This window comes from Bos javanicus, chromosome 14 (genome assembly GCF_032452875.1).
Source record: "Bos javanicus breed banteng chromosome 14, ARS-OSU_banteng_1.0, whole genome shotgun sequence".
NCBI classification, from domain to species: Eukaryota; Metazoa; Chordata; class Mammalia; order Artiodactyla; family Bovidae; genus Bos; species Bos javanicus.
The window spans coordinates 62,912,077-62,929,095 of NC_083881.1; the positions used below are offsets into that span (position 1 = coordinate 62,912,077).

A 17,019-nucleotide genomic window follows, 5' to 3' on the forward strand; every position below is an offset into this window, starting at 1 on the left:
CCAAATGCCAAACCTTCTCCTGACACAGCCTCCTCTAAGCCTCACCATGGCTCCAGGAGGTAGGTATCAGCACGCCCTTCTAAAGAGAAGTTAAGCTGCTTGTGCAAAGCAACATGGCTGGTGACAAAACAACCTGTGATTTGAATCTAGGTCTGTTTAGTGCCAAAGGCCACAGTTTTAACCACTACCTGCATTTATCTTGTAAGTTTATCTTGCAAATTAAACAATAAATGGCCACCAGACATTAACATCTTACAGAGAAAAATCATAGCATAGCCTATGTGGAAACTAGCGGGTAGAGAAGTGCCGGAGGAATGGAAGTTTGATGAGGAGGAGAGTCTGGACATTTTTGGACCACTGCAAATGCCTGAGCAAACCAGGGCAAAGTTAGGGGTGTTGCAGTGAAGAGGAAGCAAAGAACACATCTCCATACCCTGCAGACACTGGGAGGATGGAAAGAAAGCTCACAAATTAGCCCTTCTAAGAAAGCAACGGAGGTGTGTGCTTAGTTGCTCAGCTGTGTCCGACTCTTTGTGACTGCAAGGAGTGTAGCCCGCCAGGCTCCTCTGTCCATGGAATTCTCCAGGCAAGAATACTGGAGTGGGTTGCCATGCCCTCCTCCAGGGGTTCTTCCCAACCCAGGGGTTGAACCCAGGTCTCCCACATTGCAGGTGGATTCTTTACCATCTGAGCCACCAGGGTGGAGATGACAAACTTCACACTATTATCAGCAAAGGACCGCTAGACAAGCATGGATATGCAATACTTTCCATGTTTTTGGGAGTTATATTCTGTGCTGATATTATAGGATCCACTCTATTTTAATTGCTATGGAAAGCAGGCCAATGAATTCATTTGTTATACCCTTTTTATTTTTTTGCATATGAATATTGGTCTGTTAAAAGGTCTTTATTTTTTCATTTAAAAAAATATTTATTTATTCATTTGACTGTTCTGGGTCTTTAGTCGTAGCAGCAGGATTCTTTAGCTGTGGCATGCAAACTCATAGTTGTGGAAAGTGGGCTCTAGTTCCCTGACCAGGCCCCCTGAACGTAGGCCCTCTGCTTTGGGAGCAAGGAGTCTTAACCACTGAACCACCAAGGAAGTCCCAAAAGGTCTTTAAATTCAGACTTTTGTTGTTTTCTTCAAACTGATTGTATGTGTAAGTGTGATTCTGGAATGCTGTCAAAGAAACTAGTAACTCCTTTACCTTAATTAAGTTCACATGCTTGGTAAATTATAACTACTCCTTATTATTTTTGTATATATTGTTGGAGATTAAAAGAAGTGGTATAATTAATGCAAAAAATTGCTTCTCTTTTGAAAGGTGTGGATTCTGCCTGGACTGGTGCAATAATGAAGCCAGAATGCTGAGAATGGCTCAAGGCACTAGTACCAACTCAGTGTGCAGCATCACAGCCCAGGAAGATGCTTCTTTTGAAAAGCCAAGGACCTGTGGTAGTTTATGCATTTTATGCATTTGGGGTCAGGATGCTACAAAGAGTCCATTTATACGGTGGTGCTCAAAGCACAGAGAGAAAAACCACTGGCAGGGGAGATACCTAGACCTGAATTAAATTTATCCTCCTCTCACCAAAGCCTGAGACCGCCAGTGAATTACTGCACTTGTATTTCCTCAGCCATTAAAGAGAGACAATGTCTAAGAGAACAGACCCTACTGGTCCTGTAGTCGGTGACAGAAACAACGCTGGTCCCCACTTTCCCCCATCCCTTCTGTCCTCAAACATCTGTGTCCCTCTATCTGCAATGACAAATGGGATCAGTTCAAATTCCGGAAACAGTCAAGGGTCATTCTAAAAGTATTCACTCTGACTTGAAATATGAAAAATAAATAAACCCTAGTTGAAGTAGGTTCTGAGATTTTTTTTTTTTTCTGTTTTCAAAACTAAAGAATCAGCTTCTTAAAATCTGAATGACTCACAAGAACTCTGAGTTCATGATTTCCTTTATATATTTTTACCAAATCAGAGGTGACCTGGGTTTCCTTAAGGGTGTTGACACTTGAGCTGATTTTTAGAGGCACTAAATGTATTTCCATCACTGGGTCCTGAGCAAACAGTTAGGAACAACCACCAGTCTCTGAGAGCTGAGTGTGTACTAAATACACATACTTCATGAACACAACCTCAAATAATTCTGATCAGTAGCTTTTAAAAATTATTCCTACTAGGTATAGTGGGCAAACGCATCGAGTACCTCCCCTCCCTGGCAGTCACTTAGTTCTGAAAGGGACAAGCTGGGATTGAAACCTAAGAAGTTCTGTAATATATAAGCTTTACAATGAGCACCTTTCCATACATAATCCAGAACAAAAGGGGCTGACATTATGAAAACAAAATTTGTGACTCATAGAATTGTGACTGGTGTAGAGTGACTCTTTGGCACTATTAAAGCTGGAGTTATTAATATTGTTATGATATTTACTCTCCATATATCATTTAAGATAAACTCTTTCTTAGAGTTTTCCCATTAGGAGAAGCCTAATATTTTATTTGTTTGACTCACCCTTCTATTTCTAGAGAAAGAATTATACAGGCCTGTGAGATAGCTTTCAATTGCACTTAACATAAACTTAGAATAAGAAAAGCATTGACACTGTAACCCGTTGCTGCATTCCAGATAGGCTAGTATTGAGTTGGCCAAAAAGTTCGTTCAGGTTTACATCAGCCAGAGAAATGGTACGGAAAAACCCAAATGAACTTTTTGGCCAACCCCATACTTTTATTCTGTTTGATTTCATTGCTTAAGAATGCTGGTCCTGAAGACCTAAATAGCTGTTTCTCCAGGGAAGACATATAGATGGCCAACAGACACACGAAAAGATGCTCAGTATCACTAATTATTCAAGAAATGCAAATCAAAACTACAAGGAGGTATCACACCAGCCAGAATGGCCGCATGAAAAAGTCCACAAATAACAAATACTGGAGAGGATGTGCTGAAAGGTACCTGTGATCCACCAATCTCACTTCTGGGTGTATATCCAGGCAAAACTATAATTCAAAAAGATACATACACCCCTATGTTCAGTGTAGCACTATTTACAACAGCCAGAACGTGCAAACCATCTAAATATCCATCAGCAGATGAATGGGTAAAAAAAATGTGATGTTTATACATCAATGGAATATTAGTCATAAAAAAGAATGAAATAATGCCATTTACAGTTACATGTTATGGACCTAGAGATGATCATACTAATCAAGGTAAGTCAGAAAGAGAAAGACAAATACTATGTGATATCACTTATATGTATCTGAAATAAGACACAAATGAACTTATCTACAAAACAAAAATGGACTCACAGATACAGAGAACAAACTATAGAGAACAAACTTCCCAAGGCGGAGGGGGCTGGGGAGGGGAAGGGTTGGGAGTTTGGGATTAGCAGATGCAAACTAGTATATACAAAACAGATAAACAACAAGGTCCTATTGTATAGCACAGGGAACCATATTCAATATCCTGGGCAGCCATTCCCTTCTCCAGGGAATCTTCCCAACCCAGGGATCAAACCCAGGTCTCCTGCATTGCAGGCAGATTCTTTACCATCTGAGCCAACAGGGAAGCCCAGCATACCATAATGGGAAAACAGGGAAAAAGAATGCTGGTCTTGACCCATAAAACTTGACTTCAGATTGAAAGTAGGTCACATTCTGTTTGTAGGCACACATACACATATGTCCTAGAAAAGGGAATGACAACCCACTCCAGTATTCTTGCCTGAGAAATCCCATGTAGCCTGGCAGGTTACAATCCAAGGGTTTACAAAGAGTCAGACACAACTGAGTGAGTAATACTTTCACTTTTATATATATATATATATATATATATATACCCACACACACATACAACAAGACTTCTAGCTCTGAATTTAAATCAACTGGGATGGGCTTAAAATTAAACTCTTCTCATTAGTCTGTTATTCAGTGAGATTTAAATTCAATCTAACTATTATGTCTTTTTAAACTATGTGTCTTTTAAATTTGTGAAAACACAAAAGTGCCTAACACATCCTGACATTTCACTGAATGAATGAAGACTGGGGTAGTGCTTCGGTAAATAATTTATTTGTGTATACTGTGGGAACTATTCATGTTTTATTTCAGTTTTCCATTCTTTATTTCGTTACTTAATATGCTAACACTCTTAGGGGAAGGCAGAGGACAAGATGTTATAGACATCTAGGATTAGAAGTTACTGCCCAGAGTGGTTATTCAGCCAAAATCATGTCAGACCTGCACACCGGGCTCCCTTCCTCTAGCACAAGTCCCCAAGCTTTCCCCACGTCAGTTGACATTTCCGGAAAGTGTGACGCTTCCCAGTTAAACCAAGTCTAATTTATGAAAGACAATGGAACTCTTTCTCAAACGATGGTACTTTATTATTAGCAACAGTCTTCAGAATTGCTTTTCTGTCCTAAGACATTCCAATCTCTCAAAGTCTCATTCTAGTATCTAGTAGCCCTCAATGTCACAAATGATTTTCCAACACCTATAACTGCCCTTTTGAGTTGAATAGATTCAAAAAAAAGAAATGACTTTTTGGTAACTGGGGGTGCGGGACACAGACACACTATGAGAACTGTAAATCTTCACAGGGATTACCCTTTGATCAACCAGAAATTACAAACCCAATTCTTTCAGTAGCTCAAGATCCATTAAAAGCAACCTCCACTTTCAACCTTCCCATTAGCCCCTGGGCTGCCCAGTCACTCACCAAAGTGGTCTACAGATAAAGGAAGGTAAGTTTGTTATGTGGACGATGAGGGTGGAGGGTGTTTGTTATATGAGGGATTTTTGCATTAACTGCTATTAGAGTTACTCACGTTGCTATTCCTGTTTATTTATTTTTCAACAGTTATTAGAGGATTTACATATTATTTCAAAATGGAAATTCCAATTCTCTTACATATATTTCCTCAAGAAGATAAATGTGTCCTTCAAAGGAGGGAGGCAGTTCCTGCTGTTACCATTCTCCTTGGAGATGCTGAATCACAGCATCTGAGGACTGCAGGTGTGCACCAAGAGGAAACCAACAGCCACCTTAGAAAAGTTGGCTCCTTGATCTGTGAAATGGAGATAACACAGTGCTGGCCTCACAGCATAAAAAACTTTCTGTTTTTTTCTGTTGTACAGAAAAAACTTTCTCTTGGCAAGTTTTAGATTTTGTAAACAGGGAAGAAAAACTTTACATTTGCCTAATTCCACACTTGTGGGTACTGCAAAGCCAAGGAAGACATGCGTTTGTTCCTGCTGAAAGGCAGGGTGAGAGAGAGGTTTCCAGTCCCTGCTGGAGTGCGGCTGAAAAGACCAGCTCTGTAGTTCTGTTCAGTAATTAGCTGAGTCTCGTGACACTATCAGACTGTCTTGCCAGGGTTTCTTTTTTTGTAATTCTTAAGTCAACCAAGTAACACTAAAAAATGTGAGACTATTAGGCTGAGGTTTCACTAAATGCATCTCTAAAGAAAGAAAATAATTAGGTACCAAGCAAAAAACATGAAATCAGGGACTTCCCTGGTGGTCCAGTGGTTAAGAATCCGTCTTCCCGGGCAGGGGACAGGGGTTTGATCCCTGGTCGGGGAACTAAGATCCCACATTCCAGGGGACAATTAAGCCTACAGGTTGCAACCTGAGAAGTCTGCATGCTGCAATAAAGATCCTGGGTGCTGCAACTAAGACCCGACGTGGCCAAATAAATATTTTTTAAAGACATAAACTCAAATAGGGAGCATAGATAACATGTTTGAGATGAAGTCATGGTCAAATATAGCTAAAGATACAGGAAAGTTCCGACCAAGTAGGAGAAAGCAATGTGGCATCCAGTAAATGTGAAAAAGAAAATGGTGGAAGACAGGAAATTAAAGTATTTTACAGTATTAAATATGATAGGTCTGTTGAGTGGCTTTAGTTATGTGTGTGTGTGTTCATTTTGAAAGCTCATCATATAAACCACGATCTCTTTATGAGAAAGTTTCAGCCTTTCACTGAAACAGGTTCTCAGAGCATCCATTCAGTGGATGCCCTTCAAGCACCCATTCCTACTTTAACCCTCTCTGTAACATTCCTTCTGGTTAACCACTCAGGGTTTTAAAATTGCCAGCAGTGGGGAAGTACTTCTCCAGAAAAGGTTTCTTAAACAATAATGCCTACAACCAGGCAAACACACTTCCCAGGAGCAGTGAAAAAAAAATTAACCCAAATTAAAGACCAGATTAATTACAATTTTTAATTCCCATATTTTTTCTTGGTAAAGTTTTCTTTAAAGCAAATTTCTGTTTGTTTCAGGGAAATAACAATAATTTCCAGTTAAGTTAAAAGAAAAATTTATTAATGAAGCCCCCAAGTTAAAAAGGAAAAGTTCCCCCTTGGTTTATTAATGTAGGTATTATGTTTCTATGTTAGCAATTAAGTCTTGGAGTTAACCATGCTTCATGAAAAAGTCTATAGAATAATGCAACAATTTTTAAAATATAAGAAATCAAAGTACCAAATGCACATTTAGCTGGCATCCAGAAAAATACCACCAAAACTGATTGTTTCATCATAGAAGAGGACAGAGCCCAACCCCACCCTGATTTCCCTGTTAACAAGGCACATATTCCCTTACCATGGTGTTACCTACACACACAGAACAATACACGGAAGTTTGCTCATCAGCTAGTCAGCACTAGTTGAGCATCTTTTCTGTGCCAGGCACCATACCAGGTGCTGCTCATACAAAAGTTACAGAAGAAAATTTTTTCTCCCCTCGAGAAGCTTGGCATTTAGTGGAATGGACAGAATGTAAACTGATCAACCAAGTGAAAGACAGCAATGTTACGGTCTAAGTACAAACTAAAACCTTTGGAGGAAGCAACTGATGTCTGAAAGATCAGGAAGATCTCACCTAAGTGGGGCGTGGAACAAGGTCTTAGGAGGGAGATGACTGCCAGGTAAAGGAGGGAGGAAGGGCCATTCTAGGCAAGGAGAGCCCGAGAGGAGAAATGAAGGGGAGGTTGGAAGTAACCTAGGGGTGAAACAGATCTACAGATATGGCATTAAGAAATTTGAATATTAAAAAAGATACACACACCCCAAAGTTCATTGCAGCGCTATTTACAATAGCCAGGGCATGGGAGCAACTTAAATGTCCATCAATGGAGGAGTAGATAAAGAAGATGTGGCATATATATATACACATATATGTATACATATACACATATGTATACACACACACATATCTATACAATGGAAAATTATGAGCCATTAAAAGGGATGAAACTGTGCCATTTGTAGAGGTATGGATGGACTTAGAGACTGTCACAGAGTTAAGTCAGAAAGAGAAAAATAAATATATGACACACATTTTGGGCTTCCCTCGTGGCTGATCTGGTAAAGAATCTGCCTGCAATGTTGGAAACCTGGGTTCAATCACTGGGTTGGGAAGATCCCCTGGAGGAGGGAAAGACTACCCACTCCAGTATTCTGGCCTGGAGAAATCCAAAAAGTGTATAGCCCATGGGGTTGCAAAGAGTCGGACACGACTGAGCGACTTTCACTTTCATATGTGGAACCTAGAAAAATGGTATAGAGGACCTTATTTGCAAAGCAGGACTAGAGATGCAGATGCAGAGAACAAACATAAGGGTCCCAAGGATGGAGGAGAGGCAGTGGGTGGAGCAATGGGGACTCACACACTACGTGTTTAACACAGGTAACTGACGAGGATGCACGGCACAGGGAGTTCTGCTAGGCGCTCTCTGGTGACCCAAATGTGAAGGACATCCGGAAAAGAGGGAGGTATGTGTACATACGGCCGACTCACTCTGCGGTGCAGCAGAAACTAACATAGTATTGTAAAGCAACAATACTCCAGTTAAAAAAAAAAAAGAAATCTTAATAAAAGGCAGATTATGCTGGATTCAGACGTGAGTAAGATGTGAGGAGGGAAATGATGCCTCTTTTAAGAAACCTGGATTGTAAGGAAAGAGGAAGACCCAGCAATAGTTTGGAAGGAAATCTGCCTGGATGTGTGGACAGTTGGTGAACTCTGGCCCTGTCTCGGGGGAAGGCTGGAGGAACTCTCCATCACCCTAGGCACACATGCCAAGGAGGAAATGATTCTCCCCAGAGGTGCTGTCCCCAATAGAATCAGCTCCTAACACTCATACGGAGACACGCATGCAATAAAGAAAAACTCACGGTGGTTCAATTTTTATTGAAAATGAGTATGTTCTGCTTGAACTAAGATTAAAGTTTAAAGAATATTTGCAGTGTATCATCTTTTAAATACAGCATTAACAGGCTACGATTTTTATCATGGCCATGTTTTCTAACCAAAGTTGATGATGAAAACAGTTGTCCAGTAGCTGTGGCTACAGTGCTTCTCTGTAAATCAGAGGGTGCCTCGCACTGCCTGTGACTGTTTCAACAACCGGAGCTGATGATCAAACAGCAGGTGGGGCAGAGCCGGGGCCACACCCCAACCTCTCCTCCCTGCCCCCACCCGTGCAGGAAGCAGGGGCCAAGGCTGCTCCACTATCTCAGCTCTGACTCACTCACTGCCCTGACTCTCACCAACCAGCCCTGGGTTGGGTTATTATTTATTTATTTTTTAAGTTGAGGGCTCTCAAGGGGTTTGGTTTGGTTTTGAATCAAATTTACTTTTCATATCTATTCAGAAGTGTGGAAAGAGTCTAGGAAATATAAAAAATCAAAATTCCATTTCCTTGAGTTATTTTTAAAGGAGGGAAGTCCCACACTTTCCCAGCTGCAGGGAGAGAGCAGGTTTGCTCAGTGCTGGGGGAGGAGGGCTCACCGCAGAACAAAACTCAGTGGCAGAGTGGGCAACCCTGGGGAAGAGAGAGGCAAGCTGCAGGGCACCCTATGGTGATCTGGGGTTCCCCCAGCCATCCCCACAAGGGAAGGGGCCAGGACAGGGCCAGAGTTCACCAAATGACCACACATTCAGGCCCTGGTCTTGGCAGATTTCCTTCCAAACCATTGCTAGGTCTTCCTCTTTCCTTCCATCCATGTTTCTTGAAAGAGGAGTCACTTCCTACTCCACATCTTACTCATGCCTGAGTCTAGGCCCCTTTGGGCCACAGATTCATGCTGACTACTTGGCTACCTGACCTCTTGAAAACCAGCAGATGCCTCTCCCAGCCCACCAATCTCTACACCACCACGCCCCACTTCTCTGCACAGCTTTGAGTAGCCCAAGCCAGCATTTGACTATAAAAACTGCAAGAAAGCACACTTGTAAGGCACATCCAAAGCCAGGCTCCTCTAGAAAGCTCAAAGGAAAACTAAAGGTGTAACTTAGTTTTATTCACAATTCCTATTTGAAAGTGGAGTACGACTCCACACAGAAGAGAGCTCCCAGCCCCAGACAGATGAGCCAAGCTGCGAAAGTCACAGTGGTCAACGAAATGCTGTATTCGAGAATCTCCCGAAAGGCTTCTCTTTGACCCTCACAGAAAACTATCTCGAACTAAACTTGAAAAAATGTTTTGATTTCATCAGACCTTAAGGATTCATGAAAACTTTATCTTAATATAAGATTGCTATCAACAGGACAATTTTAAAATAAAGAAATACATTTGTATTAGGGCACAGATGAAAATCCTATAATCACATGCTAATAACCAAAGAGACTATAACTGCCTGTCAATGGAAAACAATGGGATTAATATTAACAATATAATACATACTAATACAAGGAAAGATTACTTTCTGGGAACCAAAATCAAAGACAGATTGAATAAAGAGCAAATGGTTGGTTTCACAATTAACTGCAAAATGATGTCAATACTGATTACATTGGATGTGACTATCAAGTAATTTTGCTCATTCGGACGTGCTTGGGGAATTAGTCTAATTACATCACCATCCATACCACCCTTTCGGAAAGTGCAAAAACTCTGATGCTCATTATTTTGAAAAAGCTGCATTGTCAAGCAAGCAAATAATTCTTAATTCTGTTCAGTAGAGAGAAGCTATATTTGAATGAGTCTCAATGTATCTGCTGTAGCTTCTGATTTTTCATTCTATAAATCAATGTTAGTTGTTGAATGTCTTATAATTTTCCTTCCTTGCTTGAAAGGAAACAGAAAAACATTCTTCCCCAAGAAAGTGGTTCTGTAATTATTCACACTTTGAGTAGACTTGCTGCGCATTCTGGTTCATTTTATGATTGGTAGTTCCTTTCAAATATTTTTTAAATGGCTTACATGGGGCAAAACTGGATCTCTCCACTGTGCAAATGAGTCCCAGGGAACTCCCGGCCTGTTTAATGTGTAGATGGTGCCTAAAAGTCACTGTGCCCCTGGCTGGACTCAGCATCAGTCAGCCCACACTCCCCTGGCACCTGGGACACCATGCTTGCTGCTACTCCCAACCCCTACCTCATTGGCAAAGCTGCACTTTCTTTCTGTGATCTTTTTCTTCTCCTTTATCCCTACAGCCAGTCAGTTCTGAAAGTCTACCAGTTCTATAATTCATCTCTCATTCCTGAGTTAATTTTTGCATCTCTCCTTTACAGCTTACTCCTCCAGGTCTCTCCCCAGCTATAACCAGTCTCTCCCCCACTTCATCCCACCCGGACCCTGGCTCAGTCCTGCTAAAAACCATCAGCAGTTGAGCAAAGTCTCCCAAATAAAACCCTGCAACTCAATAAAGACAAATGTCACCTCATCAGAGTATTCCATTTGCCTGTATTTCTGCCCAGTCTCCCCCTTGTCAGAGTTCTGGGAGGACCAATGGGCGAATGGAACACTCCCCTGGATGAGGGACATCTCTTATGGGCCCTCACTTATATATTCCTGCATCTCTAAAGCCCACTGTGTTCAACAAGAGAAAAACATGGATTAATGAAAAACAAAATATGCATGTTACACCTCAATATAAAAAAAGTGTAAGCACACACATTTCGAAAATCTCCCCGACAAAACTGCAAAGCAAGGTTCTGTGGAGCCACACGAGTGCACCGCGGCAGAAGACGAGAAGCTCTGAGCGCAGTTCCCCTCGGTATCTGGTGTGGTGACGCGCCTCTGCAAAGACCCACCCAACGGTCTGAGAGAGCATTTCCCCAGTGTTCCGCCTGCAGCTCTGAGTTGACCACCAGGATACGTGTGGTCGGAGTCAACAGCCCTCTCATACCAGGAACTTTCTGGGCTTTGGACCCCAAAACACCCTCCTGGGCTCATTCAGCCTCCATGGGAGACCCAGAGCTTCAGTCTGTACCTCACTGAAACGGCTTTACATGGGTCTCCTCTTACAGCTTGAGACCAGCAAATCCCATCTATACTTCCTACCCCTGTCACTCTAAGAAAGTGTTAGCCACTCAGTCATGTCCGACTCAGTGACCCCATGGACCGCAGCCCACCAGGCTCCCCTGTCCATGGGATTCTCCCGCCGAGAATACTGGAGTAGGTAACCATCCCCTTCTCCACGGGATCTTCCCAACCCAGGCATTGAACCCAGGTCTCCTGCATTGCAGGCAGATTCTTCACTGTCTGAGCCACCAGGTTACTCTAAAATTCCCCTTAAAAAAGCAAGCCTCTCCACAATTCCCACAGCCTTCCAGCTCATTTTTCAGCCCAGTTTATTCCCAGTTTACTTGTCTCCCCACCCACTGTGTAAGTTGAATCAATGATACACCCACCAGCATGCACGAGAGTTTTACCCCTCCCATTTTTGCCAACAGTTTTATCAGATTTTATAAAATCACGTGCCAATCTCACTTTGGCTTTACTGTCTTGATTCCTATACCTCTGCATGGGCTGTTTCCTTGGCTCACAGCACCCTCCCCCACCTTTTTGACCTCACATGTTCTGGTTATCTTTTCAGAGGGGACTTAGAAACATCTACGGCAAGTGTTCCTCCCATCTGCCTCTCACCATGTGATAACCTCAGCCAGTCATCTTCTTGCCTCCAGTCTGGAGCAACTTGAAGATGGGGCTCTGCCTTATTTATTTATCTCTGAATCACCAGTTCCTAACGAAGGGTCGGTTTGCTGAGTGAATGTGAAATTACTCTGCCTTTCTGCAAGCTGGTGGTAACTAAGATGGGATCAACACTGACTCCATGTCCGTTGAGAAAGGGGGTTTCACGCTCAGAGATGAGCAAAGGACAGATACCATCAAAGTGGTGATTCCATACAGTAGGTACAATTAGTGCAGGAACACTCTTTAGGCTGCAGAATGTGAACATATTGATGACCTGGAGTAACTGTTGTTATCCGACGAGTTCACAAGAAAGAACTTGTGAAACTTGGAGAACTCTACTTATGTGCTTTGCAGAGCAGCAGAGTGCACTTGGGCTGGGGTTTGTTTGTTCTACTTATATCCAGCAAGAGCTAATTGCTAATGTTTCCTTCCCCACCAACATAGTTTATGGCCTAATGTACAAGAACCACACATCTGAACTGGCTTTTAGAAATGCCAGAACTAGCAGCAGCCGAGTCCTGCCACCCAGAGTGCAAAGCGTTCTCAGCGTCTGGAAAGGAAGGTGCAGTGGAGAGAGGCAGGGCCTCAGCGCAAGGTCAATTCATGACAGCTTGCAGTTACTCTGCATGTGATTAGGGGCTGGGCGGGGGGGCGGCAGAGTGATCTAGAGGTCAGGATACAAAGATGAGAGACAGTGGAGTGAAGACACACAATAATTAAAAAAAACAAGGGGTGCACACTCTAGCAATCCTGAATTTCCACCTTCACCACTTACCAGGTGTTTGATCCTGGGTAAAATTCTTCACACCTCACCCTCTCAGCTTTTCAGCAATAAAATAAGCTGTTTTCAGGATGAAGGACAAAATGCTTAAGTCTGATGTATAGAAAGAGCGTGGCACACAAAAGGCAACAGACACCCCGGAGCTGTTACGAAGACACAGTTCGCGCCTTTGAAAGCCAGCTTCCTATCACTGCAGCAAGAGTTTCAAACTTACGTGCGTTCATTCATTCGTTCATACGTTCATTAATTCCTTCAGGAAATATTTATCAAATGCTCACGGTGACTCAGGCTCTGTGAGAGGCATTAGGCCTGGAGCAGAAAAGAAAACAGACTAGTGTCTGCTCTTATGGGGCTTAGTGTAGCATGAGGGGGGACACAAGAAGAAATAGAAACATGTATTCATAACATGTTTGGTGGCGACACGGCTCTGCAGTGGAGTAGAGTTAAGGCAGCTTGAGAGCGACGAGGGCGTGATGTTTGGGTGAGGTGAGAGGGAAGGTCTCTCTGATACGGTGACGACAAGCAAAGACCTCCAAGAAGTGAGGGAACAAGTCAGGCAACATGTGAGTATCCGCCCAGGGAGGGATGTGACTGGTGTGAGGCAGGAAGGGACTCACCAGGAACTCTGCTCAGCACTCAGGAAGCTGGCAGCTGAGGTGCCCCCTGCTCTGAGGAGCAGCTCTCTTCCTTGGCCCTCCACTTTCCGTGGATGGCCTTTCCACAGATGGGGACTCCAACAGGGACGCTGAGGGTCCTCTCCCATCAGGCAGCCGGCACACACAGGTTACTCAGAGGGCAGGAGTGGGCGATGAGGCGGGGCCACAAAGAACAACCAACAGTCTAGTCCAGAGGAGACAATTTATGTAGGGAAATATGGAGAATGTGCTCCAGGCATGATTATATCAGGGCCCAGAGGTGACAGGATGACCCTCGAGCATGAGTGGTGAGTTCCCCGGAGAAGGAAATGGCAAGCCACTCCAGTATGCTTGCCTGGGAAATCCCATGGACAGATGAGCCTGGTGGCCTACTGTCCATGGCGTCGCCAAGAGTCAATTGAGCACATGAGTTCTGAGGGGATGTTGAAGAAAGACCCAGAGAGGTGAGAGCTCCACTGGGTGCTGCTTGGAAGGGAAGCAGGGAGACTGAGGGATGGAGGGAGGGCTGGCTGTCCTGGGCACCCCTGGAAAGGTAAAAGGACCTGTGTATCCAAACACAGAGTGGTATTGCACATAACTTGAGTAATGGAGGTTCCCCGAAGCCCACCCACAGACCCAAGGACCCAGGTTACGAATGCTCGTTTTAGCAAAAAAGGGCCTCATCTCAGTCTCTAATGCCAGCTTCAAAGTCACTACCTACAGGCTTCAGTTGGACTTGCTGACCACAGTGGCTGGGAGAGGCTTGGGGAACTGCAACTTGGGAGACCCAGCTTTAATCTCCAGTTCATAAAGGTAAAGAAAAATAACACATTACACACTTCTGGATTTTTCCTTTTCTCTTGCAGGCCAGCCACTAGAAGGTTCTCCACCCAAACTGACAAAGGTATAGCATAAACGCACTCCTGGGCCTCCTCCCCCTCAGCAGGCACTGGTAGCCCCCTGGCTGAGCGCAGGGTGCAGCCTCACAGACATTCTCAACACGGCCCTGCAGAGTCACCACGGGGAGGGCACGCAGCACACGCATGCAGTTGCCACAGCAACCTCACCACCCACGCTTTCTACTGGAAATGGTGTTAACCGCCCACTGACAGAGGAACAAGTTGCTTGATTTTTTAAAATCTGGTACAAGAATGAATGAGAGGAATTTCTTCCATCTTTCCTCATCCTGTCAGGTTGAGGTGAGGGGTAGAGACTGTGGTCAGAAAATTGATTTTTCATTTGAACCTAAGAGGCTGATTCAATGCCTTAATCTCAGAGTCAGCAAACAGCCCAGGTAGCCATGAAGTTACTGAGTCAAAGTCACAAATCTCAGTGATAAATGTGTGTGTGTTTGTGTGCACACACACATGTGCAAAGGGTTACATGAGGGAGAAAAAGCAGCCAGGAGGTGATAAAGAAGAGAGATAAGATCTGAAATCCTATGAGACCTGAGAGATCATTCTGGGCTAAGAAAAGTAAACCGTGTAGCAACATCAAAGTTGAACCCACAGGTATGCCAGTAAAACGTGTTTATTATTTGCCTTATTTGGACCTAGGCCACATTTCTACTTAATTGCTCCTTTCTTGGGCAGTAATTATAAGGCTAACTTTTCAAATAAAATAAAATTGTTCCTCTGCTCTGGGCAGACTGCCTCCAAAGCAGGTTACAGCAAGTATTCCCAAACCCTTCTTCCCAGTTGGTCGATCTTGGGGGTTCAGGGTGTGACTTGGGTGAGGAAGATCGCTTTTATCCCAGCACTTGCACTAAGTCTTGCACTAATTATCGGAGGAAAGGAAAGGTGGGTCAGTAAGCCTTGGTTTCCTTGTTTATTAAATAAATTCGTTTGACTAGTTGAAAGGAGATGTGTGTGAGTGTGTGCATCTGTGGTAGAGATAAGGAGTGGTGTAGCCATTTTGCAAGAAAAACCAGCAAATTAGTTTCCATATGTTCTACAGCGAGTCTCCAACCCTACCTTCGTTCCTCTACCATTGGTCAAAGGGTCCCAGCAAGTGTGAGATAAAAGGTTTGAAAAAGTCCTTTGCTATAATATGAAAGAAATCAAAGTAAACATCCTTCTAGTGCTTCATTATCAACTCTGGTGTCCAACACAGCAGAAACCTTCCTCACTGGACTTGGCCTGTCCTCACTGGGACTGTGCCTCGAGGTCTGGGAAACGTGAAAATAAAGCCTATAAATGGGAAATAATTTCTTATGGAAGCAGGATGTACATGAACTGTTAAAATTATTTAGAAACACATATAATTACTGTGGTCTTAAGTTATTTCTAGACACTTTAAGATCAATCCCTGGCACCCCCTGCTTTGCTCTGTGTCTAGAGGTTGATTCCTACAAAGTGCATGTGCCTGGGAGGTGCCCTCCTCTTCAGGCTAATGGGGTCAATGGAAAGTGCTAGGGGAGGCTGGGGGGCAGGGCGTGCCCTCTCCCCCTCGCTCTACACTGAGGGGTGTTTCTGGCAGATTCTCTGCGGTTCTCGCTATTCTAAGATAGCTGCTCCCTCTGGGGTCCGCGTCCTCGCTGCTCTAAGACAGCTGCTCCCTCCATGGTCCCAGCTGTGGCTCCGGCGGATCCTGTCCCTGCCTGGGGGCTCTCACAACTCCCACCCCCTCTCCTTTGATCCTTCGGCCCTCCAGCAAATAGCAGCAAGTTCCTGCTGTGGCTCCTCTCTCATGGCCTCGTGGGGCCTTCCACCCTCCCAATCTTGGCAATGAATTCTCTCCATGGAACCACTTGGTATGGGCTCTGTTCTCTTGACTGGACTCTTGAGTCCCACCCGGGGGCTCTGAATCTCTGAAGAACAAGCATGATGTTTAGGAATATACAGACTCCGGGAAATGCACTGGGCAGATCATTCCTTCTCTACTGCCAAGAACGCTCTCTCAAACTCTGCATTAGTCTGATCACCTAGTACTCTTTGCACTAGACGTGTGTTTGGATAGAAGGAACACAAGATAGAAAATTAGAGAACTAGAATGCTCTATCTAGTCCCGTGACCTTCACGAGTACCTTAGATCCAAATGAGCCCACGTTACTTGTGTTACAGGAAGGAATAAGAGTTCCTCTGGCCTGCCTGCCAGTTATTAGGCTCAAACACAAGAGGGCATGGAAATATGTTTCAGAAACTGGCCTGGCCATGGTAAATCTAAATCTATTATTATATGAGACACAGTTGACTTCTATGGGACACAAAGTGTTTTGCTCTAAGCTTAGCCCAATCTTGACTTCTCAGTCCAATTTGTACTAAATGTACTGAAATATTGGAAACGTTCCAAACTAGTGCCAGGCACATCACAGGAGTGATGTAGGTCTCAGCTGTGATTTCTGGGCTCTTCTTTCTATCAAGGCAACATGGAGGTTTACCAAAGACCATGCAAGAAGGTCAAGGTCAAGGTCAACTTACCAATGTCAAGGACCCTCTGCTTTGCGGTGTGCTGCCGAGAGTGCCAGTACTTCCAGTATTTCAGCTGCTCATCCCGGTTTTTGTCCTCACTGAAGACCACCATCACCACGCTCTGCAGGGCAGGGAGAACCACACAGCTTATTTTCCATTCAGCCCCTCCTGCTCCACAGTGTCCAGTTCTGGGAATCCTATCAGAGGTGTGTTGCCTTAATTTCTGTAAATTTGCTTTTCTTG

General features: G+C 43.8%; 1 protein-coding gene across 6 annotated transcripts in view; it reads right to left on the reverse strand.

The window, feature by feature from the left end:
* The window catches only part of GRHL2 (grainyhead like transcription factor 2), a 171,122-nt gene that overhangs the window by 74,836 nt on the left and 79,267 nt on the right, over positions 1 to 17,019 (reverse strand). For all 6 annotated transcript variants that reach the window (XR_009740917.1, XR_009740915.1, XR_009740914.1 and 3 more), the window contains exon 7: positions 16,786 to 16,897. Coding sequence is in view for 2 of the 6 variants with exons in the window: in XM_061439255.1 (XP_061295239.1) it covers positions 16,786 to 16,897 (112 nt within the window). In the remaining 4 variants the exon portion in view is untranslated. The remainder of the gene's footprint in view (positions 1 to 16,785; positions 16,898 to 17,019) is intronic.